The 24,184-nt window shown below is 41.8% G+C and overlaps 2 protein-coding genes across 11 annotated transcripts in view; one reads left to right on the top strand and one right to left on the bottom strand.

The window, feature by feature from the left end:
• The window catches only part of SYNPO2L (synaptopodin 2 like), a 33,770-nt gene extending 23,727 nt beyond the window's left edge, over positions 1–10,043 (bottom strand). Inside the window, exon 1 of the mRNA XM_079312803.1 lies at positions 9,716–10,043. Coding sequence (XP_079168929.1) covers positions 9,716–9,820 — 105 coding nt within the window. The 5' untranslated portion in view covers positions 9,821–10,043. The remainder of the gene's footprint in view (positions 1–9,715) is intronic.
• A 2,238-nt stretch (positions 10,044–12,281) lies between these two features.
• Positions 12,282–24,184, top strand: part of SEC24C (SEC24 homolog C, COPII coat complex component) — a 38,214-nt gene continuing 26,311 nt past the window's right edge. The window contains exons 1-3 of one of the 10 annotated variants that reach the window (XM_079312800.1): positions 12,287–12,356; positions 19,861–20,063; positions 22,926–23,012. In XM_079312800.1, coding sequence (XP_079168926.1) covers positions 19,889–20,063; positions 22,926–23,012 — 262 coding nt within the window. In that variant the 5' untranslated portion in view covers positions 12,287–12,356; positions 19,861–19,888. Of the gene's footprint in view, positions 12,357–12,535; positions 12,816–19,860; positions 20,064–22,925; positions 23,013–24,184 lie in introns of those variants that run through there. The other 9 variants (XM_079312793.1, XM_079312795.1, XM_079312801.1 and 6 more) reach the window with 9 other exon arrangements.

Here is a 24,184-nt window from a genome sequence, read left to right as displayed (position 1 = left end):
TGTTCACTGGTACTTTATCACTTTGTAGCCTTTCCAACTTGACCCCAAATCTTGCCTGCATGCTTAAAATAGGGACTGGCTCATCCCAGCTGCCACATCCATCAGCCTCTGTCATTTTAGTCTTTTATCTCCCTCCTTGTTAATATAAGCCTGGAATGAGCATGTGTAGGTCTATAATGAACTACTGCTGGAGAACCACTGTTACAGTATAAATGCTGCTTCCTGGTACTTCCTCCAGATGCAGTTGTCAACTGAGAAGGTAAAGAAGACACATTTTCCAGTGCTGCCTACTGACACAGCAAGTAATGAAAACAGTTAGGAAGTTGAAAAGAGGTTAAAAGGAGGGTTTCCCAGTATTGCTCAAAAGGCCAACTGCTGCTCCATAGCCAAGTACTTGGTGTGTAGAACTGGATGGGAACATACCTGCTGAGTATCTCTCCCAGTTGTGAAGCGAGGGGACTGAGGGTTAAAAGGCTGTCAGCAGGTGCTCAGAGCACTCCTCATATCCCATGGTATTCCTCCAGTGAAACCAAGGCTGGTGACCAGCCAGAACAACAACAGTAAACTTCCTGCAATTCTCTAATCCCTCAGTACTGCAAGTCCTTTTAGGCAACTGTTTGGGGTTCCCAGGTAGGAAGGATCAGGCTGTGCTCCCAGCGCTGCCCGAGGCTGTTTCAGGTACCTTTATATCAGAGAAGGCTGCTGGGACTCAAGCAGGCCATGTGGGCTGATAATCATGAGCAGGCAATTCATTATTCTCATGGTTAGTGAGAATGCTGGGTCTGGCTTGGTCTGTGCTCAAATTTTATTGGACTGACAGAAAGCATGTGCACTAAAGCAACTATTGTTACTGCAGTGCTCTACAATCCAGGAGGGACTTTTCCATGTCTTCATTCCTTTCTGGGAGAACAGGACCAGGTATCATTCAGTGCAAGAAGAGATCTATAGAGTCTGAAAGTAGCATGTGTCTGGCTCAGTCTTCCACAGATTTAAAAACCCTTCCTGGAAGTTTATGAATTAGCTTTCTGGGATCAGAGGGACATGAACTATCCACAGTTTCATTTTTACACCAAACTCCTATCCCCACTGCATTTGCCAGGGAGGAAGGCCAAGGGGTTAAACACAGAAGAGGATTGTGCAGAAAAAGGACAGGACAGGATTTAATCCACAGCCATGACAGCAGGGTGCAGTGTGCTGGAGGCTGCAGAGCCTCTGGACAGAGACCAACACAAGCCTGCCAGGTTTTATATGACTGCCAGCTCTGTGCTGTAGAGACAACCCATAACCTGCTCATGTTGAGTACAGCGAGGGCAGCACTGAGCCTTTGAGGCCCCAAGCCAGGGTGGCTGTCCAGTCCAAAAGCCAGGCTCCCTGCCCATCCTGAAGGTCAGGCTGCCCTCAGAATCAGCCACTTGCTCTCCATGTCCTAAAGATGCCCTCTCCTGGGCACCCAGTGAGCCACATGAAGTGTCACTAACAGGCAGCTTCTGCTTAAGCTGCAGAAAACTTGGAAAGTGTCACCCGACAGCTGTTCTGAAGAGGTGGGAAAAGTTGGGAAAAAAGTGGTATTTCAAAGACAAAACCTCTCTACTTTCTGTAACACAAACCTGGAGAGCTTTCATGTGCAAATGAGAAGCAGAACTGACAGACTCTGTCAAGTGGTCAGGGCTGGCCCCAGACCTGGCCCTGGGGGATTGCACTGTTCAACCTTCTAGCACATACTGGTGAGGAGTGACCTCTCCTTTTGTGGGAGGAGCCCCACAAATTCTGTTAGCTTCTTGGAAGTGACTATTAGACTTTCTACTCTGTGCCTCAGAGGACACACTTTCCCATGGCATAGTCATGTCAAGGTATGTCCTGTTTGGATTTCAGATGAGTTTAGGAAATCCCGATTTCAGAGTCGTGGATTTATGCTACTGGAAATAAAAATCAGTGCGAGGAACTGGAACACATTTACTCAGAAAATTGTCCATCTCCCTGTCCTCTCAGCGGAAGATCTGTAGCGACAAAAGAGCTCTTGTCAGAGAGGTTTGAGTGTTTGCAGTACCTATGCACATGCACTTACACACATATATTTTCTTTCATTACTTTCCCTGCTTCCTCCCATTGGTCATGTTGAATCAGAGAGAAAGGAAAGGACAGAGGCAGCTGAGACAAAAGGAAAAAAAAAAAAAAAAGCAAAAATAAAAAAGCAAGGAAACAACTGAAGAGGAAAGGAATTAAAGGTGTTGAAAGGAAGGTCAGTGCTTGGAGAGGCCAGGAAGGCCAGGGTTGAGATCAGGCTTTAACAGTACAGTACAAGTTTCCTTGTACAGCCCATGGCAGACAAAAGGACATGCTGACTGTTTACGTGTTTTGGGGAATTCAGCCTAGCTTTAAGGGACAGAATGCAAGAGAGGAGGGGGTCAGATGCAACTTGGCAGCATCTGTCCTTCAGTAGGGACTATATTTAGGTAGTGGTATGTGGGGGCTGAACACATGCTGGGATGCTAAGAATAGAGTAATCCTGATAGTAACTCAGTGGCTTCACATCTTGCCTCAGTACAGCCCAGGGAACCTGTTTTGAAACTTTGCAACCACTCTCCCTGCTGGCCAGCACCACATCTTTGTAATGAAGTAGGCTGTGGGTAAATAGAAGTGGTTTGCAGTGTAGGCTCATGTCATCCATTTCCCTCTCTGCCCCCTCAAACCACCTCCCACTTCCTCTCACTGGGAGATCTCAGCATATATGGTAGGAAGATAAATTGTATTATCAGTCTTCACCTAATCTCCTACAATCTTTCCAGCAGAAATTTAGCAGCTTCAGTCCAAATCAGAGTTTTATACTGAATACAATTTATCTTTCCACCCAATGCCTTCCACTCTTTAATTGCATCTCTCAACACACATCCATCCCTTTCCCCCAGAAGCTACAATTCCATGGGGTCCAATACTCCATACAACCTGGCAGTGTTTAAATTTCATTCCCAGTCTTATGTGAACTGCAGTCCTGTCACAGGGTTCTCATGGAGAGGTAAGAAATTACTTTTTGTGGTATAAAGCATTACCAAAATGGAATGACTCAAGCAAGAGCCAACCAGCATGTGGGCCTGCTCCTCCTAGAACTTCCTGCTCAACTGAACCACAAACAGAGCAGTTGCTACGTACAAAAGCAGAAACAAACACCCTTCATCTTTTCTTCTTTCTGAAGATGTGTATTCATATCATTTTGGTTATTGGGCCAGTTTGGTTTTTGTCCAAGGCCACTCTTTTTTATGTGAAGAAGAATATCCCTGTGGCTAGAGTGAGGAGATGGCTAGAGTGAGATTCAGAAGACCTGGATGATTTTTTGTATGGCTTCAGAGAAAACACTCAGGTCATCCATGACCATGGACCTGTTTGCACCAAAAGACAGCATTCACCAACCCAAAGGCAGCCTCTCAGCAACAGTCTGAGGAGGATAAGCACCATTGTTCTGCAGCAGGAAGGACAGGATCAGCCACAAATATGGATTAGAGAAGTACCCCATTCACCTGAAGGATCTAAGGCACTTAGGTACAGAAAGCTTGCCTTGCAACATCTTTGTAGTCATCTTGTAGTAAGAAGGTACATCAAAACCCAGGCTCAGCCTACATAGGTATATTCAGAAGTTCTGGCCAGTAACAGGCTGAGTAATGTCAGTGAATGCAGCTGAGCTCTGGACCACAACTACTGTAGCAATAAACTGCTGAAATGATCCTTGGCACATCTTTGGCTCAGATCAGCTATTGCTGTCCAGAACAATTCCCAGGCACAATTTTGGAGCTAGAACAGACCATTCCCAGAGCCACTGCCTGTGGGAATATGGCCATTTTGTTTGGAAAACAGAAAATGTTAATTTCTGGGGCTGGGCTTCATTACACTCTGTAGCAGCTGGCATAAGTGCCAGAGAATGGTCCCAGGTACATTTAATGCACCAGGTATAGATGGATGGTGGTTGCATGTATGGTTTCACTGCAACTTCTCATCAAGAGATTCTTCCACGTCCTCGGAAAGTCCCACAGCATGTGCTCACTAGCAGCCAAGTGTAGCACCTGCCTAAGTGCCAACAGCCCATAAAATATGTCTAGGAGCATTCCCAAATTAGCTTGAGGCACTCCAAAACCAGCATTAGTGACTGCTACAGAATAGCAGTGCTTTTTTAGATGTGACAGTAAATATTTGTGCAAACAGATAAAGAACTGGCTGCCCACTGAAAAGGGGAGATGAAGAGAAGGTGCTCACAAATATGGAAGTTGTCAGACCTATTTGGGTCAGAGCTGGTACCTCCAGCAGGAATAATGTCACATGAGCAAAGGAGAATGGCACAGAGCAGCCAGGCTGTGTGTCACAGGGAGCAGTGACATGGCAAACAGGTAGCAAGGATATCTTGCAGAGGAGACAGTAGAAACAGTGAATTATCAGCAGAGAACCACACAGGAAAAAGTGGGAATTATGTGGGAAAGAGCTAAAAAGGAGATTGTGATGAACTGTTCTTAAACAACAAAACAATTTTTGATTTTAGAACCAATACAATCCTGTGTTACTGCTTCCCCTAACATTGCTGCAGAGTATTTGTACAGAACAGCCAATTGAATGGAGTCTCTTGAGCTACCAGAGCAAATCCTCTGTAGTTTTTAGAGGCCATATTGTTTACCCCTGTTCATAAACTTACTCAAAAGGTTTTAAATTCTTTTTCTAGATTGCAAAGTCATTGCTGAACCTCCCTGGTTAGTTGCTCTATGCTTTCAATGCTGTCACCTATATTTGAATAGTGTTGCTGGTATTTGCTCAATATCTATTTGTAGATTGCAGTCACCTCTTTCAATATTTTGCTTTAGGTGAAAGAAGCCTTCTCTCATCTCTTCCTTTTCTATGGCTGCTGTGCCTTACATTTATTTTCCTTGAAAGGGGCTGATTCTGTAAGTATGGTATTTCCAGTGAATTATCCCTTGTGCATTAGTAATATCAATGCCTTCCAATCTCTATTCTATGTCCACCTGAGGCTCATTTGTTTATGTTTGCCTTTTTTTTCTGCCCCAGAGATTCATAATTTTGCTGGCTTATTACTCGTGACACAATAATATGCCCAGGTCCTTTGCCTCTACTATCAGTACCAGCTGTAAAGACTCAGTTTCCTCTATTTTGTCAGTATTACTTGTATTTGTGCTGGAGGTGCCTCCCTTGCTTCTAGAAAGTAGCTGTATTTGCCCCTCAAATCTTGTTTTGCAGCACGATCCCTAAAGGCAGGTTTGCATGCACTTGAATAATCTTAAAACTGTCCTGTTCATCTTCATAAAAATTATTTCCATAATGTAATTTCATATTAGGTTTCTACTTTGGTTGATTAATGGCATTAGTGCTTACAACTTTTTTCAGACTAGCTATTTTACAATTTATTTTGTTTCAAAAGCATTTGATGCACATATTCTTACTGCACAGAAATCCTCCAGGAACCTGATGGCATTATTCCCTCTTACTCACTTTTCAGAATGGGTAAGCTTTCTCATCAGTTACAGCTACATCTGAGGTCCATGTACTTTCCTTCAGACCTTCCTAAAATAAAAATCTTGCACCTATGGATCCTTTTTGCTTCTTGTGTTTATGTTTGTTCTCCTTCTTTCCTGAAGACTGTTTCTGGTCAAAGATTTCTTGTACTGTATTCTCATTTGCATAGCTACTGAGCTAGACCAAATCAGCTTTTTTTTTTTTGTTGTTGAGGGGTAGTGTAAACTCCCACTAGAGTTTATGTGCTTCATTAGGTAAGAGGCAAAAGAATCATTAGGAATCACAATAAGCCAATATGAATCCAGAGTAGTTCAACTGAATTCACTTAAAAGGACATTGCTGTAACTAAGAACAAAATTAAGACTGTCGTTTGCTTTTTATGTTCTTTAGTCTTTATTTGTTGCTCTAGTTCTCGATATTCCTATCCTTTCTAATTTCTGCAGAATGATTCACGTCCTCTGTTGATGTTTGATCATGCTGTGTATCTGCCTGCTGAGCATATCAATGTCTGTTTTTCTTTCAGCTTACTCATTACAGTGTGATACTTTAATACAACCCTCATTGAAAAATCATCTATTCTTTCTCACTGATGGCTCCTCAGACACTTAGAAGTTTTCTAGTGTTTATTTTTTAGTTTCATTCTACTCTTATTGTATCTAGTTTTATGAGATGAAATATTAATGGTATGCCTTTCAAACACTCAGCAGTATGGTAGCCTTCAGATTCACATCAGGCAATTTTAGCACCTGGAAACTGCAAAATACTGTTTTGGTGGAACAAGAGTCAGTATGTGCTCTAGTAGGCTAGTTTAAGATGAAAGAAATAGGCATTTGCAGTTACAGGTCTGGAACCATAGAATCAGTTGGTGTTAATGGTACCATTTCAGTCTTTCATATGTTACTTAAATTTGTGCTTTGTCCTCAGTATCCACTGGGCACTGCTGGAAAAAGCAGCGTTCTGATCCCAAGGCAGGCACAGCTGGTTTGGTTCTGTAAGTTTTCTTGAACACAGAATTAATTATCATAGAATCATAAAATGATTGGGAGGCATCTTAAAGACCATCTTGTTCCAACCCCTCTTGCCAGGGGCAGGGACACCTTCAACTAGACCAGGTTGTTCAGAGCCCCATCCAACCTGGTCTTGATCACTTCCAGGAATGGGGAAACCACAACTTCTCTGGGCAACCTGTTCCAGTGCCTTACTACATCTAATCTAAACATCTCCTCTTTTAGTTTAAAATAATTCCTCCTTATCCTATCACTACCTACCCATTTAAAACATATCTCTCCCTCTTTTTTTAAGTTCCCTTCAGATACTGGAAGGCTACAATGAGGTCTCCCCAGAGCCTTTTCTTTTCCAGCTGAACAATCCCAACTGTCTCAGCCTGTCTTCACAGGAGAGGAGCACCTCTCTGTCCCTTAGATCATCTAGATTCTCTAGACCCTAGGAAGTCCACATCTTTCCTGCACTGAGGACCCCAGAGGTTCATACAGTGCTCCATGTGAACAGAGGGGCAGAATCACCTCCCTCCACCTGCTGGCCACTCCTCTTTTGATGCAGCTCAGGATGCTGTTGGCCAACAACCAGTTAGAGGCCCAGCAATAGGGAAGGGAAGGAAAGGAGAAAGGAGAAAGGAGAGGAAAGGGAAAGGGAAAGGGAAAGGGAAAGGGAAAGGGAAAGGGAAAGGGAAAGGGAAAGGGAAAGGGAAAGGGAAAGGGAAAGGAAAGCCATACAGCATACCCAAAGAATTTTCAGGAAAATAGAAAAAAGATACCAAGACCAGCAATCAGTGATTAATTTTATCATAATCTCTGTAAAGAGAAACAATAAAAATATGATGGTAATGTAAACTTCAGAAAGCATAAAGGCAAGAAGACTATGAACTGTACATTGATCGTGTAAGATGAGGAATTGTGAAGGGCTTTGTAATACAACAAGAGCAAGTCAAGCAGGAAACCCCACTTAGTGCAACATTTATTCTTTGGAATGCCTGGTTGCTTGGTGTTATCAAATCTTCCTTAGGAGGACTTAGACAAGTAAGGTACTCGTTGTTCAGAAACAGTTTTCTCTTTATCTATAAGGTAAACCACTAGGACTACCAATTCTTAGATACTTCCCAGGACATGCTGATAACTACCTGAAAGGAAAGGATTTCCCTTCACATTTCATTATGCAAAAATTAAATGCATTGGTGAAACTTACAACTTCCTCTGAAATACTTGCAGGAAACACAAAGGAAGCAGGGAGCAGGACAAGAGGTGACTCTTAACCTAGTCTGGCTTAGCAATTCCAGCATCTCTACCAAAGTACAATGTGTACCATTTATATATAATGTGTTGGTTATGCTTGATTAATTTCCTAAATTAACTTTTTATCACTTATTCATAATTTGACTCAGCATCCAAAGGTAAACATCTTTCCTTAATGTTACTACTATGACTTTTCTAGCCTAGAAGTTGAAATTGTCTAAAATGACAGCACTGGAATCCCTGAGACACAAACAGTATCCACTCAGTTATCTCCTGGCACCTATCAGCTATTCATGTCTGGATGTTCCATCACATGACACCTGGCAGTTTATTCTCTTCTAAGCAGGTTACATTCAGATATGATCTTCCTGGGTACCTGGTAAGGACCTAAAAATCCATTCTTTGGAGACTATTTAAATGGTGTTGCCTTTAAGATATTATGTAAGGTCACTGGATGCTGTTAAATTCTGGGTGCTAATAGACAAAAAAGATAATTATAAAATAAAAATCCTGCCTAAAGAATGATGAATACTTTAAGCCTCAAATGGATTTGTATCAATTCTATTTCTATAATTATTTTTAATGTACTATCAAAGTATTGTAAAATTATATATATTTTTATTGCTAGACTTAAAGTACAGCACCCAGTTCTGGGTGAGAGCTGCTTCTAGTTAATACCTTTGTGCAAGTGCTACTAATCCTTGAGCAATATTCCATTCACCTTAAGGTGCAACTTAGCCTGGGTAATGACTAGCTCTTGCTGCTGTGCAATCCTGAGTAATCCTTACAGACACTCACAATCTCCTCCCTCTTCAGTCCCGGTTTCTTGTCTACTGAGGGGAAGAAAAAGAGTCAAAATAATCTTAGACCATGCAGAATTAATTTAGCCCCTGAAAATTCCATTTTGCTAAGAACCACTGATGCCAGACACCTATTTCAAGGATATTGACTCTTTCTTTTTAACACCTGAAACTCTATGAGTTGATGCAGAAGTTGTTTTTTCTGGAGAAAAATCATCTTTCTCTACATAAGAAACATTCACTTCAAGGCCAAGTTCTGGGGTTCCAAACCATCTGGCAGAAGTTACTGACAAACACTCCGTGATCTCGGGTGAGCCAAGTGACACAGAACATTTAATTTCAAAATGCTGTCAGAGGCATGGTCTGCTTAAGGAAACAGAAGGAGCTGGGCAGAGCATTTTTTCATTTCTGCTGCTGGGTGCCTTCCAGTGAGATATCCCAAGATATCATTGTGTCAAGGCTAATGCAGCTGTTATGAGCTTAATAAAGAGGACCTTTTTTCCCCTAGTTTTCAATCTATTCAGTAGTCTTTCTGAAAAGACAACAGTAACAGCTGTTTATCAAAAGTAGTGCAACACAAGGTCCATGTTTATTCCACATCTCACATTTAAACAACTGTTTTTCTTGAATTCTTGAAATTAAACCAGTGTTTGCTGCTTAGAGCATCACAAATATTCACTTTAGACAGTGTTGAAAAACTTTCACCAAAAGAAGCAATACTAAGAAATGTGCATCTATTTTGAAAGCTGGAATATAATAATGAAGTGTTAGTGTCAGTTGAATTAAAAGTATGGCTTTTACTGCTTTAGTTAAAAGTCTTACAGGAGTGTTGAAGTTTCCATATTTGAGCCCTTTTCCCTGCACTGTCACTATGGTTATAGCTCTGCTGACAGCTCAAGAGTACAACCTACAAAGTGTTTGAGCTGCACTGAAGCAGATCTTCACCTGACACTTGTCTCTACCTCAACAGCATCTATTCCAGGACCTGCAGCCCACCTCACACCCTGCTTGAGCAACCACCCAAGCTGTCCTTTCAAGATCTGCTGCCAAGGTAAGGAGTTCCTGTATTCCTTAACAGTAATGAAAGATGCCCGACTCAGTAGGGATATCTTAGTTCAGCAGAACAACTTTGCTCTCACAGTTCACACCTCAAGGTCCTACCTTTGACACTTGAAGGGGTCTTTTCTGCTCTGAACCCCCTTGCAGGCGGAAGCCCCAGGGGGCACCTCCAGACAGAGTGATGAGCATTTCTTCTTCAGCTCCCATGATTTCTGTGCTTTAGGTATTTTGTCTTCACAATGTCAGAACAGACTCCAGTTCTTAACAGGCAGAATCTTCTATTCCCATATTCACAGTTCACACCACCACTGTCCAGACCCCACAAGGCCCTCTGCTCACTTTCTCCTTGAAGTTCACACACACACACACGAGTTGAGACTGTCAAGCCCAGCCTTCACTGCTCTTCTGAACTCTCAGCTGCTGCTCTGCCTATGATTAGACATTTGATTCTGCCCTTGGTAAGGGGCCAGAGTTGTCCTACACACGTGTCATGTCAATCTCACCCTCTGTGCCCCCCCGGCATGCACGATGGATCTCTCACCGGAACGTGGCTGAAAATAGCACACCTCCTGTCTCTCCAGAGCTTTTTCTGACACTCTTAAAGCTGGAAGCATGTCAGTAAAAATTTTATTTCCACTTTGCATTCCAAATGCAAATCTTAGAGTTACTCAGTACCCATTAATACAAGTTTCAGGCAAGGACATGTCACAGGCACAAGCTTGTACAAATCAGGTGATAGCACCTGACCCTATGAATTGAACAAAATCAGGTTGCAATTAATGTGCTCTTCACTTCTATTTTCCCAATGCAGTTAGTGTTGTTATGCAGCACTATGTGACTGCCCTGAAAGCCACGGGCAGACTATAGATGTACTGTGCTCCCTCTGCAGTGTGCTGCCCCCTGACATCCCCTACACCCACTCGTAATACTAGACACTGGGACCAGAATAGCTGGGATTAGCTACACACAGGATTCAAACAGTTCTCTGCAGGGCACTGCTCACACAGACTCAGTGGCCAAGAGAGCCCAACCATTGAACCATAGAATAGTTCGGGTTGGAAGGAACTTTTAAGGACCATCTAGCCCAACGCACCTGCAACGAGCAGGGACATTTTCAACTATATCAGATTGCTGAGAGCCCTGTCCAACATGACCTTGAGTGTTTCCAGGGATGGGGCATCTGTCACCACTCTGGGCAGCCTGTTACAATGTTTCACCAGCCTCATAGCAGAATTTTTTTTCGTTGTATCTACACTAAATCTACCCTCTTTTCATTTAAAACCATCACCCCTTGTCTTGTAACTATAACCTTCTTAAAAAGTCTGTCTCCAGCTTTCCTGAAAGCTTCCTTTACGTACTAAAAGACCACAATAAGGTGTCCTCAAAACCTTCTTCAGTGTGAACAACCCCAGCTCCCTTAGCCTTTCTTAGTAAGAGAAGCCTTCATCCCTCGGACCATTTTCTTGGGCTCCCTCTGGACCTGCTCCAATGGGTTTGTCTTTCTTGTGCTGAGGACCTCAGAGCTGGATGCAGGTCTCTGGATGGGGTCTCAAGAGTGGAGCAGAGTGTTTCAGGGGTTTTTCTTTAGGACCATGACAGACAAGACCTCCTAGCCATCCCAAGCCAGGGAGTTATAGAATAATTAAGGGCCATGTTCCCTCTTTCCTACAAGACTTAAAACATAATTTCCTGTTAAGGTACCAAGGACAAGCTTACCCTTAACTCCTCCTTATTCTGCATGTGCTTAGCTCTCAGTGACTAATATCCTTATATTGTAATATCCAGAGGATGTACTTTTGCTGTGATGCCATTTCTTAGTTGACTACTCCATTGCCAGTACTATAGCACCACTCATCCAGTGCCATTGCGTATTACTGGTGGGCACACACCAACACAATCACAGAATCACCAAGGCTGGAAGAGACCTTTGAGAGCACCAAGTCCAACAATCCACCCAACACTACCACTGTAACCCTAAACCACATCACCCAGAACCAGATCCTGATGCCTCTTAAACACCTCCGGGGTGGTGACTCCACCACATTCTTGGGCAACCTATTCTAGTGCTTGACCACCCTAACAGTGAAAATGTTTATAGTGTCTAATCTGAGTCTCCCCTGCCTCAGCTCTAGGCTCTTTCCTCTTGTCCTCTGTAGCCACAGAAGAGACCAGTCCCCAGTTCACTGCAAGCTCCCTTCAGGCACTTGTGGAGGGCAATGAGATCCCCCAAGAACCTCCTCTTCTTGAGACAATTCCAGGTTCCTCATTCATTCCTGTAAGATAAATTTTGTAGACCTTTCACGAGCTTTGCTGCCCTTCTCTGGGCTCCAGCACTCAATGCCCTTTCTTAAGTGAGGGGGCCAGTAGGACCTACTGATGATCACTCTGCTGTTGCTAGCAGGAGTGAGCAGCTCTTTGCACCTTGGTGCAGAACTGGCCCTGTTTGCTCGCCTGTCGCGGTCTTTCACAGGCCGCTGGTGGGACAGGCGGTCCAGGGCACCGTGGCCAGTGGTGGCCGCGGCTCTGAGGTGCCCGTGCGGACAGTGCTGGCCCGGGCTGCGCGAGCAGCAGCCCCGCGGCGCTTCCCGCAGCCTCCCCCGCCCCTGTGGCGTCAGCGGCGGCGCCTCGCAGCGCCTGCGCCGCATCCGGGCCCCGGCGGGCGGAGCGCGGACGTGGCAGCGGCGGGCGGGGAGCGGCGGGGCGGGAGCCGGAAGTGGGCCCGGCAGCGGCGGCGGCAGCGGCGGTGAGTGAGGCCCGAGGGGCTCCGGGTGGCCGGGCCTACCGGCGGGGCCGTGCGGTGCCCGCTGCGGGCGGGTGGGCGGGCGGGCGAGCGGGCGGCACCGCACCCGGCAGTTGGGCCGCGGCCCGGACCCGAGGCGCCGCCGCCGCTGCCGCTTCCTCCTCCGCCGAGGCCCAGTGGTGCCCGGCCGGGTGACGCGTCGGGCCCGCGGTGCTGCGCGCCGCCCGAGGCTCTCAGAGCCCCAGGCTCCCGGACCCCGATCGGGCGGGAGCGCCCGCATCGCCCGCGGCCCGGCCGGTGCCAGGGCCTGCGGGGCCGGGCCGGCTGTCGGCGGGGCCTGCGCTTCCAGAGCCTGGGCTGCCCCGAGACCCGTCGGGGTCCCGCTGTGGTGCCGCCAAACTCGGCGGCTTCGGGTCGGGCCTCGGTCCGGCACGGAGAACCGAGTGCTTCTTTTTGGCCGGGGTGCGCCGCGAGTCAGATACCCCCCTCTGCAACCTCCCTAATCTCCTGTAATCCGCGGATCCTTCTCCTGGCGTTTGTGCTGTGCTGTTCAAGCTTTCATTCATTCGAGCTTTGCAAAGGATGGTCGTCCCTTGCGTAGATCTGGCGGCTGAGATTGGTTGGATTTGATAGTGAAACTTAGTGGTTGCTTATCTGTGGCTGTGAAAAAGGAAGAAGGAAAATAAAGGAGATGGCATGATCGGAATACAAGTGTAGTCTTGAAAAGGTTGTTACGCAAGATGGGACTCTTGCTTTCCACGTAGATTGTGCTTTAAATGTGTTTTATTTTCAGTTGTTGGAATTTTCTTTCTCTCTTTTTAGGAAATGTTTTTGGTGGAGTATGCTGAAGTTTAGTTTCCTTTAGTTCAGATTTGGTTTTTGGTTTTTTTATGTACTGATCTCTGAGAGAGACTGCAAAACCATCCAAACTAGGCTGTAGTTGAAGTTCTTTTTAAACTTACTGGCTAATTGAAGTGGTTGCTGGGACATAAGAGAATTGCTTACACCTATGACAGAAGTTCTTCACAGGAATTAATATTTGTATTGTCATTGAAAATACAGATTTTTTTTTTCCATTTGGTACTCATTTGATTGTTAGCTATCAGTGTTGTAATGCCTTCAAAGTATGTCTAGATCCATTTCTGTATGGCTCTAGAAATAGGATTCTGTAGTCAACTTTACCAAATGTTGTGAGGAATGTTGGACAGAAATCACTATCTGAGATATAACATGCAATTTTTTTTGTTGTTTTTACATGCAGTGTAAAATCACATCACTTTAATGAGAGATCACCACTGATTTTGTACTAAAGTCTTTGCTCTTTATTAATATGAAGTTTTCATGAGTAAATTTAGGGAACTCTGGCTTTATTTCTTTCTTTCTTCCCCTAGAGTAGGTGTTCCAGTTATGGAACAGATAGAAATGTAGGTAGCCTGAAACTTCCAGACATTCCTCTTTAAAGGAGACTTATTTCAATCACATATATACAGTCTGTGAAAACATAGACGTTTTTATCAATTTTCTTGTGGAACAGGTTCTTTCTAATGGAGCTACCTTTTTTGGATTAAAGCTGTGCCATTCAGAATTCTTTAGTTGTTGTAGACAGACTGTGAAGTGGACATCAATATAAAGAGTATATAATTGCTTCTTAATATGCTGTGACACTCCAGGTTCTATTTTCATGCTTGAAAGCTGGTTTATAGCAATGAGCAGCTATTTAAAGGATTATTTCTTTGATGAGGGGTTTGGTGCTTGTACGTCTTTGAATGTTTTTTCCTGCTAGGGTAGGAAAAATCTTCATGTAACACTTACTATCAGAAGGAGGGTCAAAAATCAGATGGAGAATTGATGGTTGGCTAAGGAAGGGCAAGGTACAAAGAGTCACCAACAGTAATTAACAACTGGGTCTCTGCAGAAGAGAGGTAGATGTTTCTTGTTCTTTAGGTTTGAAAAGCTGTGATAGGGATAAATTGTGAAGATAGAGGTTGTTTTTATATGTTCAGCAAGATTCATTGTTAAAATAGCGCTAAAAGAGTATAAACTGGCAGTAGGCACTAAGAAAAGCTAATTCTGACTTTTGTTTCTTACAAGTGATGGGAATTGTGTAATGTGTATTTGTGTAGAGGAAGTCAGAGCACAGAGATGGCCAGTGTTACAATGTATGTGAAGAAAACTTGGTTTTTAGTCTTATTCTATATATTCCCATTATTTTTTTCGTCCTTCTGACCCATTCCCTAAATTTGAAGCTGCTCATGTGACTTTCTAGTCAATTATGCTTGTGCAAGATTCACAAAAATGATTCAGAGTACTTTCACTCATTGTAACATATATGTTCAGGTGTGTGGAAGTAGCTAGGAAACAGTGAGATTTTTCACTGTGATTTTGTTGATGCTGTGTTGTCAGTGACTTTTGCCTCCATGGGGTTGCTCTTCAGAAGCCATATTCATAGCAGAGCATTTTTCAAATATTTTCCTAGAGCTTTCTTACAGAGATATAAATGTGAATCGGTCCCACCAGGAGACTTGAGTCAACAGAGTATAAAATTTATTGAAGTAGAAATCTGGTGGTAATGGCAAGGGTTGGAAGGTAGTGGTAGTTTGAAGGTTAGGTCAAGACTAAGCTGGGGTTTTTGTATTCAGTTTTTAATCACTTTCACTCTTGTTACTTGTATACTGTATTGTACCTTGCCCAGGATGATGAATCAGCCTAACAAGACTGGGTTTAGTGTGGCCTTCTTTGGAAGAATATAGAAATGATCACACCTTAGATTCACTTTGAACGCTGTCTTATACTTTTCAGGAACCGTTAAAACAAATGTTTCTTAGCTCATAATGCATAGATGAAGAAAATGTTACCTGTGGTGTAACAAGTTGAGAGTGCACAGGCAAGAAGAGAAGAGTGTCACATCACAACCAGATCAGAGTTGATTCCAGTATTGCCATCTGGGTTGATTTGGACAAATGTGTGGGAGGCATTTGTTACAATGGCCTGTGAGCTTACAGATTAGTTGGCAGTTTCTGACTTCTAGGACATGAGTTTCTTTTCCAGGATTTTCTACAGAAAAAAACAAAACCATCCTGTAATTTTCTGTATCTGAAAAGAACCAAGTGTTCTATGAATGCTCATAGAAGACCTAGTAAAGCTGTTGATGAAACAAAAGCAAGGACATTTCCCTTTCTGCAGAGTGTTCTTTGCTCCAGAGCCCAGGTCTTTGTAAGAATTGCAAAACCTTGCTGCTTCCAGAAAGTTGCAGAACAGAAACATTAGAAGTACTGTAGACAATATGCTGAATTACCGGTGCTCTCCTTCTATCCCATCTTTTGGAAATTAAAATTAAATAGTTAAATTGATATATTTCCTTCAGTTTCAGGATAACATAGGTGGCCATGTGGTTGTCTTGGGTTGTTTGTTGTTGTAGGTTTGAGTGGGTTTTTTTTAAAGTATCAGTCTCCTCAGAAGTTGAAATAAATAGGCTTTTTCTTTGGGATCTGTAAAAAAGGTACTAGCACATTTCTGAAGATCAGTAATTTTGCTGTATGCCTTTCCTTTCAAAAGTGAACAAGAACTGATGAGATCAAGCTTTTCAGTTTCAAAAGGGAGTTAGCAGTAAATGCAGACTATAAAAAAAGATGAAGTTTTCAGTGATATGGGAGATTTGCTCATTGAAATGAGCTCATATGAATTACTAGATTTGTTTAAAGTGTGTCATAAAAACTTCGCTCTGGTCTAATTTGTTTGGATTCTAAGTAATCTTGAAGCTATTGTAAAAAATGTAGATATTCTGCACTCCTCACATTAGTCCTGTGTATTTTCCTCCCATCAGTTTATTACTGATCTTCACTGGTTGTCTCTCTTGTACAACAGCCTTCTGGTGTAATTGTAGCTTTGTAACTGTGTAGACCAAAACTTCAAGGTCAGCTGTCCTTATACAGAGGAACAGAAAATGGTATAGAGTGATGCTTCCTGCTTTGCAGAAAAACTGTTGGTTATGGTAATGACTATTTTTCGTAGGATTTTTTTCTCTAGCATCAGTCCTGCCTGTTTGAGCTTTGTGTATTGTAACTGCTGAGTAGCAATATGATGTTCAACCCCATGTATAAGTGTTATGTTTGGCTTAGTTTTGGTAGTGTGTTACTACATGCAAAGGAATATCCTCAGCATTTTTATCAGTGAAATGACCTGTTATCTCAATTTCTCCCCATCTGGTATATGTATTATTTCTGTCATTCTTCATATCCCGGCCACCCTTTATATCATAAGACTGAGCACAAAATTCTCCCTTTCTCCATATCTCTTCAAGTGTCCAGGTTTAATTTATACTGAGGTGTTTTTTGAGTAGAAGCAAAATGAATGTTTGGTACAAGTTACTTGTACTGGGGAAGAGGGAAAAAGGACTCAGTGACAATTTCCACCTTCTCAGAGGCAAATACTCTTGATCCTGCCTTATGGTATTTCACATCAGTGATTAGCAAGTATGCCACAAGCCTTATGTTCAGAGCAAGTTGGGCACAAAAATAATGAAGCAGCCTAGTCCACAGCTTCAGCACTGGGCTTGTTCTTTAAGTCACTTTCCTTGACCCCCTGCCAGTGTAGAGAAAGCATCAGCTTGTGCTGTGGTGGAGATGAACCTGTGCTGGCTGGCACATGGGCTAGCTAAAGGTCTGAGGTGTATCTGCCTTTCAGTTGGGACATTGAGTTGGAACTGTCAAACAAGATATGGCTACTTTTTCCACAAAAGTGTAGGAGATTATCTCAAAACTCTTTTTCTCTGTAAGATGTGCAGTTAATCAGCTAACTCTCAGTTTTGGTGTTTTGGATGGAGCAGCAAGCTGACAGATATCACCTGCTCAGGCAGGAAATGCTGATATTCACATGAGGGAGGGAAGGCTGAAAAGGGAGTAGTAAAATATCCTCAGGTAAGATCACTTGCTGAGTATACACTCACAGCAGTAGGTGAGAGGTGGTTTACTTCTGAAAGGGACATGCTGGAGTTCTTGTCCCATTGTGCTTTAGAAAAACAGGAGAAAAAACATGAAAGATTCATCTGCCCAGTAGTAATTCCTAGTTTGAACATTAGATCTCTTCAGGGTTTTCTGCAGGTCTAACTTGTGCAAAGTGTCCTAGTGGTTGTAGCTCAGGAGCTGTCCTGTGGAATACTGCTACTCTGCAGCTCATCCTGTTTGTAGGAGCAGGGACACTAGAAGCCAGGTTCCTCACGTGCAATCCAATGAGAAGGAGCAGGAAGAAGAGAACACAGCCCTCCTTCCTTGTCAGAAAACCTTGCCCAGATGTTCCAAGATGTGCAGGTAGAGGAGTTCTCTCAATGTGTTCTTCCTTCCCCATACTCCCACGTTTGCTGGAGGCACTCTCTTGCTTTACTGTTTATACAGAGCAGGAGGTGGCTGAGAGTAGGTCTGTGATTGCAGTGCGGTGACACTGACTGCTTGCCTGGGCAGGAAGAGGTTAACCTTTCAGGGAACTTGGGAAGGGAGCAGGTCCCAAAGTCCAGACTTCCTGGCCACATGGCTCTGCAGGTTAGACTGTTTTGCAGAACTAAGTCAAAGGTAGTGTGGGAAACCAGAATTTTTAGAGATTACACGTTATAAATGTGACAGCAAGAGGGTGATCATGTTTAAAACCACTGTGGGCTGATGAAAAATTCTGTCATGCTCTTGTAAGCTGTTGCAAATGACATGTTAACTTTCAAGAGCAAATTACCTTTAAATATTTAAGAGGAGATCTTTTTCTAAACAAAAGCCCTATCTTTGCCTTTGTACAGCTTGGAGAATAAAAATGTAGAACTTCATGTATTTCCTCTCATTAAAGTTTAAAACCTAGTTTCAGAGTAAGTATTAGTAATCTTAGTATTGACATTTGTCATATTTACTAGCTATAGAAAATTAAATGTTGTATTTATGTTTTGTGCTAGCTTTCTTTTGTAAGTAATTAGATCTCCTCATTGTGATATATGTATTTCCTTTATTATATGTATGAAAGAATTTCTTCATGTGGATGATTTTTACAGAGCTGTAGTTCTTCTAGTAGCTTTGCTGTACAACTATGGTGTCAGTTGCTGATATAATTTTTTGGCATCACATTTTTGGTAATGTGAAAAACCAACCTTAGCGTTGTTTGGCATGTGCAAATCAGAGTGTAGGCAAACAAGCCTGGGGCTTTGATACCTAATTGATTTGATACCTAATTGATTTGATACCTACAGATTCCTGGTCGGGCTTTGCTTCTGGTGGCTGTTGCACCTCTGTCTCCTCTGTGTTAAGATTTACTTAGCATCTTTAGCACACAAGTTCATCATAGAGTTTAGAGAAAAATATGAGGGCAACATTAGTTATTATTTTACCTTTGCTTAGCATTTTTATATAAATGGATGTTTTTTAGTAAATAATTTAATTGCCCTAAACATGTTTCTTTAGTGTTAGTGTAGGTAAGCTTAGCTAAAGAGGATAATAGTAACATGGAGTGTCCAAAGAAGTACAGGGGATGTAAAATATTCTTATGAGAAACACTCCATGAGGGAATCTCCTGCCCCTGAAGTAATCTCCTTGATTCTCCACAAATGAAAGCCACTGTGGGTTAACTGCCTGTTTGCTATTGTAAGAATTGCCTGTTTGGTTTGGAGTCTAAAAATAACACTTCTGCTTTTCTTGTTATAAAGCTAGGCAGTCTCTTTATACAGTTAGTTAGGGGAGTTGGGAATCTGTCTGTTGAGCAAGATTTCTTGCAAAAGTTTGCTATGAAATGTCTCTCCTGTATCTGGCACTCTGTTTTGGGTCTTATATTTTGGTATAACTCCTTTAGTGCCATCTTTGCTTATAATTATTTTCCATTTTGAACACCTTTCCTAGGTGAAAATTTTGCTTTTGGAATACCTTTGTTTTCTGAAATGTACGTACATAGCAAGGACTTTAAATCATCTATTGCTGAAAAAAAAAAAGGCTATAGCCCCCTGTGGTAGTCCTGTTCAAGATTCTATCAAACACTTCAAGCAGTTGCCTTTGTGCATGGTGAAGTGTGCTGCTTGTAACAAGGAGGCATGATCAAGTAAACTAACACAGAGGTGATAGCTGAACTTGTTCAGTGTTATTGAAGTGTTATGTTAAGGAATTGCTTGTTTATATCATGAAATCTATTTTCTGTTGGTCTGATTCTGTGAGGTGGAAGCAATTTGAAAGTTTTCTCAAGAAGCTTGATAATAATCTGCTATGGAATGGCAAATGATGGTATTTCTATTTAAGGTGATGATCACAGGTCTTACCAGGATGAAATGCTGACAAAGTTGATTAGAAAACCTAGTTTCTGAAAATACTGTTTTAAATAGCTCTTGTAAAGCATTTATCTTACTTGAAAAAATTGCTGTGCAACAGTAAGTTACCATTAATGTTTTATCTTCCCAAATACCTTAGATTCTCTCACTTACTTGAAAACTGTAGGGAAGCTGACCAGTTTGGTTTTTTATCTAATAAAAGTAATTTTCCCCCCTTTTTTGCAGGTGAGGTTAGTTTGGGGATGTGAACACAATGAGTGTAAACCAGCAAGCTCACACGGGGCCTCCTTACGGGCAACCTCAGCCTGGCTATCAGGGGTACCAGCAGCCTGCCTACGGAGGACAGTCACTGCCAGGGGTTCCTCAGGCGCAGTACGGAGCTTACAATGGGCCAGTGCCAGGATACCAACAGCCAGTCCCTCCACAAGGTACTGCTCAGCCAATGCTTCCTGATTGGAAACCTGCGAATTACGGTCTGCATGCAATTTCTGCTGTATACTTACACAATAGCCTATTGTAATCTTTGGGGTTTTGTGGTAGTGATTATCTTTCTTTCTCTATGTAATTTGAGTGATGCTAAAAATCATGTCATCTCATATTCTGAGGTTATTGTGCTGTCTTTTGTCTAGTGTAGTAGGGCTTACTCTTCTTTTGGTGGGTCATAAAATTAACGTGTTGACAAGCAGCCTGCTTTTTTCTCTATGTCCATGTCCCTATGTTACTGAAGCACATGACTAGAAGAGTCTTCTTGATGTTGAGAGGTTATGTTGAGAGGCAGCAGGTATGGGCTGTAAAAGATTTATAATTGAGACTGCCTTAGGTTATTATATAGAAAGCTCTGTACTCCATCCTAAAAGATTAAGATGTACAACTCTAGCTAGAAAGTGGTTTTGGAGCTATTTTCTCTAATGTCTTTAAATTCAATAAAAAGTTTGTAGACATGTGGCAAGCTAATGTAGTCCAGAATTTCACTGATTCTGCAGGATCGTGTCCTATGCTGTTTTAATCTGTTAAAAAGTATAACTAATTCAACTCTTGTTTTCCTGTTTTCATAAGAAAAGCTGACTTTAATAAAGAAATTTGTAAGTCTTGGTTTTCAAGTATATTAATTGCTTTGGGAAATCAGTAGTGGCTTTAACATTTGAAATGTAGAGGAGAAAATACTATTACTTTGTATGCAAGTATGTCTGCCTTTTCAGATCACAGAGATGAATTCAGTTTTGCTGAAATTAGCCCAGCATGGACTTAAAAATATTTGTTTAGGTTTCAGATGAGTGTTTTAAGGTAATTAGAACTGTGCTGGTCATTCTAATCATCTCTATAGTATTCCTACTTGCAAGTACATCTTCAGTCTTTTGCAACTTCTCAAATTTTAACCCAGACTCAATGAGAAGGATAAAACTATTGAAGTGTCTCTAGTTGTCTTGAAACTAATAGAAGTGGGGGACTGAAATTTGGGTGCTGAATAATTGCACTGTTGGATTTTTGTCTAAAGTTAGTAGAGTACTGTAGTAAAAGGGTTGAGTGTGGTGTGGTAAAGAATAGGTTATTCAAGTGCTTCATCTTCTTTTTCTTTCCATAATCCTCTTCCTCCCATGCTCTCTTCTAACAGCACTTTTAATCTGAGAGTTTTGAACTAATTTCACGAGGGGTTTGAATTCCTGTGAAAGTAATGCAAATCATTTCTGAGTGGAGGAAAGAGACTGTGCTTCCTGGGAGAACAGAGGCAGAGCTCAGTCACTGAGCACTCTGACTGCTCACTGTATCCAGGAGCTAAATTGTGTTTTCTGTCCAGTGGAAGGAATAGGGAGAAATTTGACTTGCTTTAGTGAGGGAGAGAAAGGGATTCACGAAGAACAAAAATTACCACAGATATGGAAAAGTTGCATCAGTGCAGCTAATTATAGCTGCCAGCAATGTGAAGAATGATTAGGGTGTTTGTGAAAAGAAACTGATGGGCATCTTCTATCAGATACTTCAAGAATTTTCAAACTTTGCAAGCCTGAAAAGCATTGCTTTTTAAGGAAATCAACTTTTTTCTTCTAGATTATTTCTGGTTTGCTTTTTTTAATTTTGGGACAACTCAGTAAGGACATACCTAGATACCTTGATAACATTCATGTAAGCTTGTGCAGATTAAAAATGCAGATTTTGTGCCAGTAATGATTGAAAGGTGGTGTGATACTGAGGGCAACAGGGTAGTCTTATCTGAACAACAAACCTGTATTGCACTACTCAATTAGTGTCACATGAACTTTTTTTTTATTATCAGGCAAAGGCCATCCACAGTTTGTGGGGATTTTTTTCCGTCGTTTTTTCTGACACCATCATCCCTGGATTTAGCAGCCTGTCTTAAGGAACTCTCAGTTGTCAGGCTGTGCATTTTGGGCCCTCTGTTTAGGATTCCTGTCTTTAGAAGAAAGAAATGTAAAATTCAGCAGCCAGAGGTTGACCTGTCAGTGGCTGCTGAGTATAAAATCCCTGTGGAAGAGGGAATCAAACAACACATTATCAGAGACAGCAGACAGGTGATAGTAAAAATAATGACAATTATCCTTTCTACCACCACCTCCAACAATTATATTTACTGCAAGTCTTTGTGGCAAGACCTATTGTAGCTGCTTAATATAGGGCAGAAATAGTTAATTTTGTGAAACAGGAATTTAGGAAACACTGGCAGGTAAAGGTAAAACTGCCAATGTTGTTCTGTAATTTCAAAGTAGTTGTCTTAGGGATTGATTTAAATAACTTGCTTTGGGGACTGAGTAGAGAAATACTGGGAGCCAGTGCCATCCTTAGTCAGGGAGCGTTTCACATCTAGTTTATGTGACAAGCCCTGACTCTGAGTGGAATCATGGGAATGCCATGGTGGTGATGATAGTCTTTCTGAGGACCAGAACTGGAGTGCTGTTGTGCTAACTGAAAATAGCTGCTTCTTGCTATGAGAATACTGAAAGAACCAGAACAGTTTTGCCCCAGTCCTTTGGTTTCCTTCAGATGAGGTCATGCAGCTGAAGGTGCAAACACAATTACCTGAATACCAGTAACAATTAGGCTGTATATTGTTTTACATAAGCTTGCTTTATGAAAATGTTAACACTTGTGTTAGTGTAAAGACTACATTTGTAATATGTTGTGCATGGTAAAAGAGAGGGAGTATAGCTTAAGGAAAAAGATGGTAGATTATGTGAATTTTGTATATGAGATATTTTCTGAACTGCTGCATTGGAAAAGCTGTCTCTCAGTGCTTTCTCTCAGGCTTGATTTACTGGTGTATTCTGTCTTTCCAGGTTACTTTCCTTCCTTGGGGTTTCCTTTGAAGGGCTCTCCTGTATCTCTCAACTCTGACACTTCTTCTCTTGCACCTAATTTCATAGGTAAATGGTGTCCTTTCTGTGGGAGTGTTTGTGCTGTGTCACTTCTGTGCCAAGTTCCCATTTAATATGGATACTTATCTCAAAGTTTGGGTGCCTGATTGTTCAGGCAGAGGTGGGTGAGACATTTCCCAATCTATTTGTAGGCAGCATTCCAGAAGCATAAATAGGATATGAAGAAATAACCCTAGCAGAAATCCCTTATGCATGCAGATTCATAGATAAAACCTGACTTGTGACTAATGCTTTCTGAAGTCTGATTTCAAAACCTGAATTGGCCCATTCAGATTCTGTCAGGTACAATACTTAGTTTAAAAGAACACTGTCTCACCCTTGAGAGGGAAGGTGAGGTTTGAAATGTTAGCATTGCAAAGAAGTGAAAAATTTCTGCAAATCATCAGGAGACTGGAAATCATGAGATTTGTGTAGCTTTTGTTAGCCCTTTTGTTTAAGGGAAAAAACAAGTTTTTAAAATCCTTGGCTATACTTAGAATCCAGGTATATGTTAGAAATAATTATTTTTCAAAAAGCTGTGACTTGAAAAAGAAAGTATCTTTTCACAACTAGCAATCAAAATTAGGAATTAGAAATGTTGCAAGAAATCTATTGTACTTTTCCTTTTTTCTAACTAGTGGCATTTTGGAGGAGCTATTTCTGGAGGTGTCAATTTGTTTAGCAGATTAGGGTGTCAGAAGAAAACCATATAGGCTCGAGGCTTTGAGGAAAATCATAGGCATTTCCCATTTGGCTGTAAGCTATCTCTGTTTCAAGGTCTGTAATGAGTAAGAGCATCACAAAAATGTTGAGTACTTGTCAGGAATAATGAATCTTAGGCTAATAAACTAGTAGATACCTATACCTTTTCTAGTGATTTCTCTTTCAGTGACTGAGTGGTCTGTAGAAGAGTATTTAAGATGAGAACTAGAAAAAAATACTTACAAGGCTTTTTCTGAAGAAAGCACATATTTGTCAAATCTGTTAAATTTGGGGGTAGAAGAATTTAACTTACTGTATATAAAAAAAATGTGTAGGGTCTCTCCAGAAATTGGATTAAGTATGTCTTCGAAGACAAAAGATAAGAAGGCCAAACAGTTTACATATTCTATCAAAGGAAAGATTTTGGAAAATAGATTTGAGATATCACAAAAGAAATTAAAAAGAAATAACATATAAAT

This window comes from Erithacus rubecula (genome assembly GCF_903797595.1).
Source record: "Erithacus rubecula genome assembly, chromosome: 9".
Taxonomy (NCBI): Eukaryota; Metazoa; Chordata; class Aves; order Passeriformes; family Muscicapidae; genus Erithacus; species Erithacus rubecula.
This window is presented reverse-complemented; position numbering and strand designations above follow the sequence as displayed.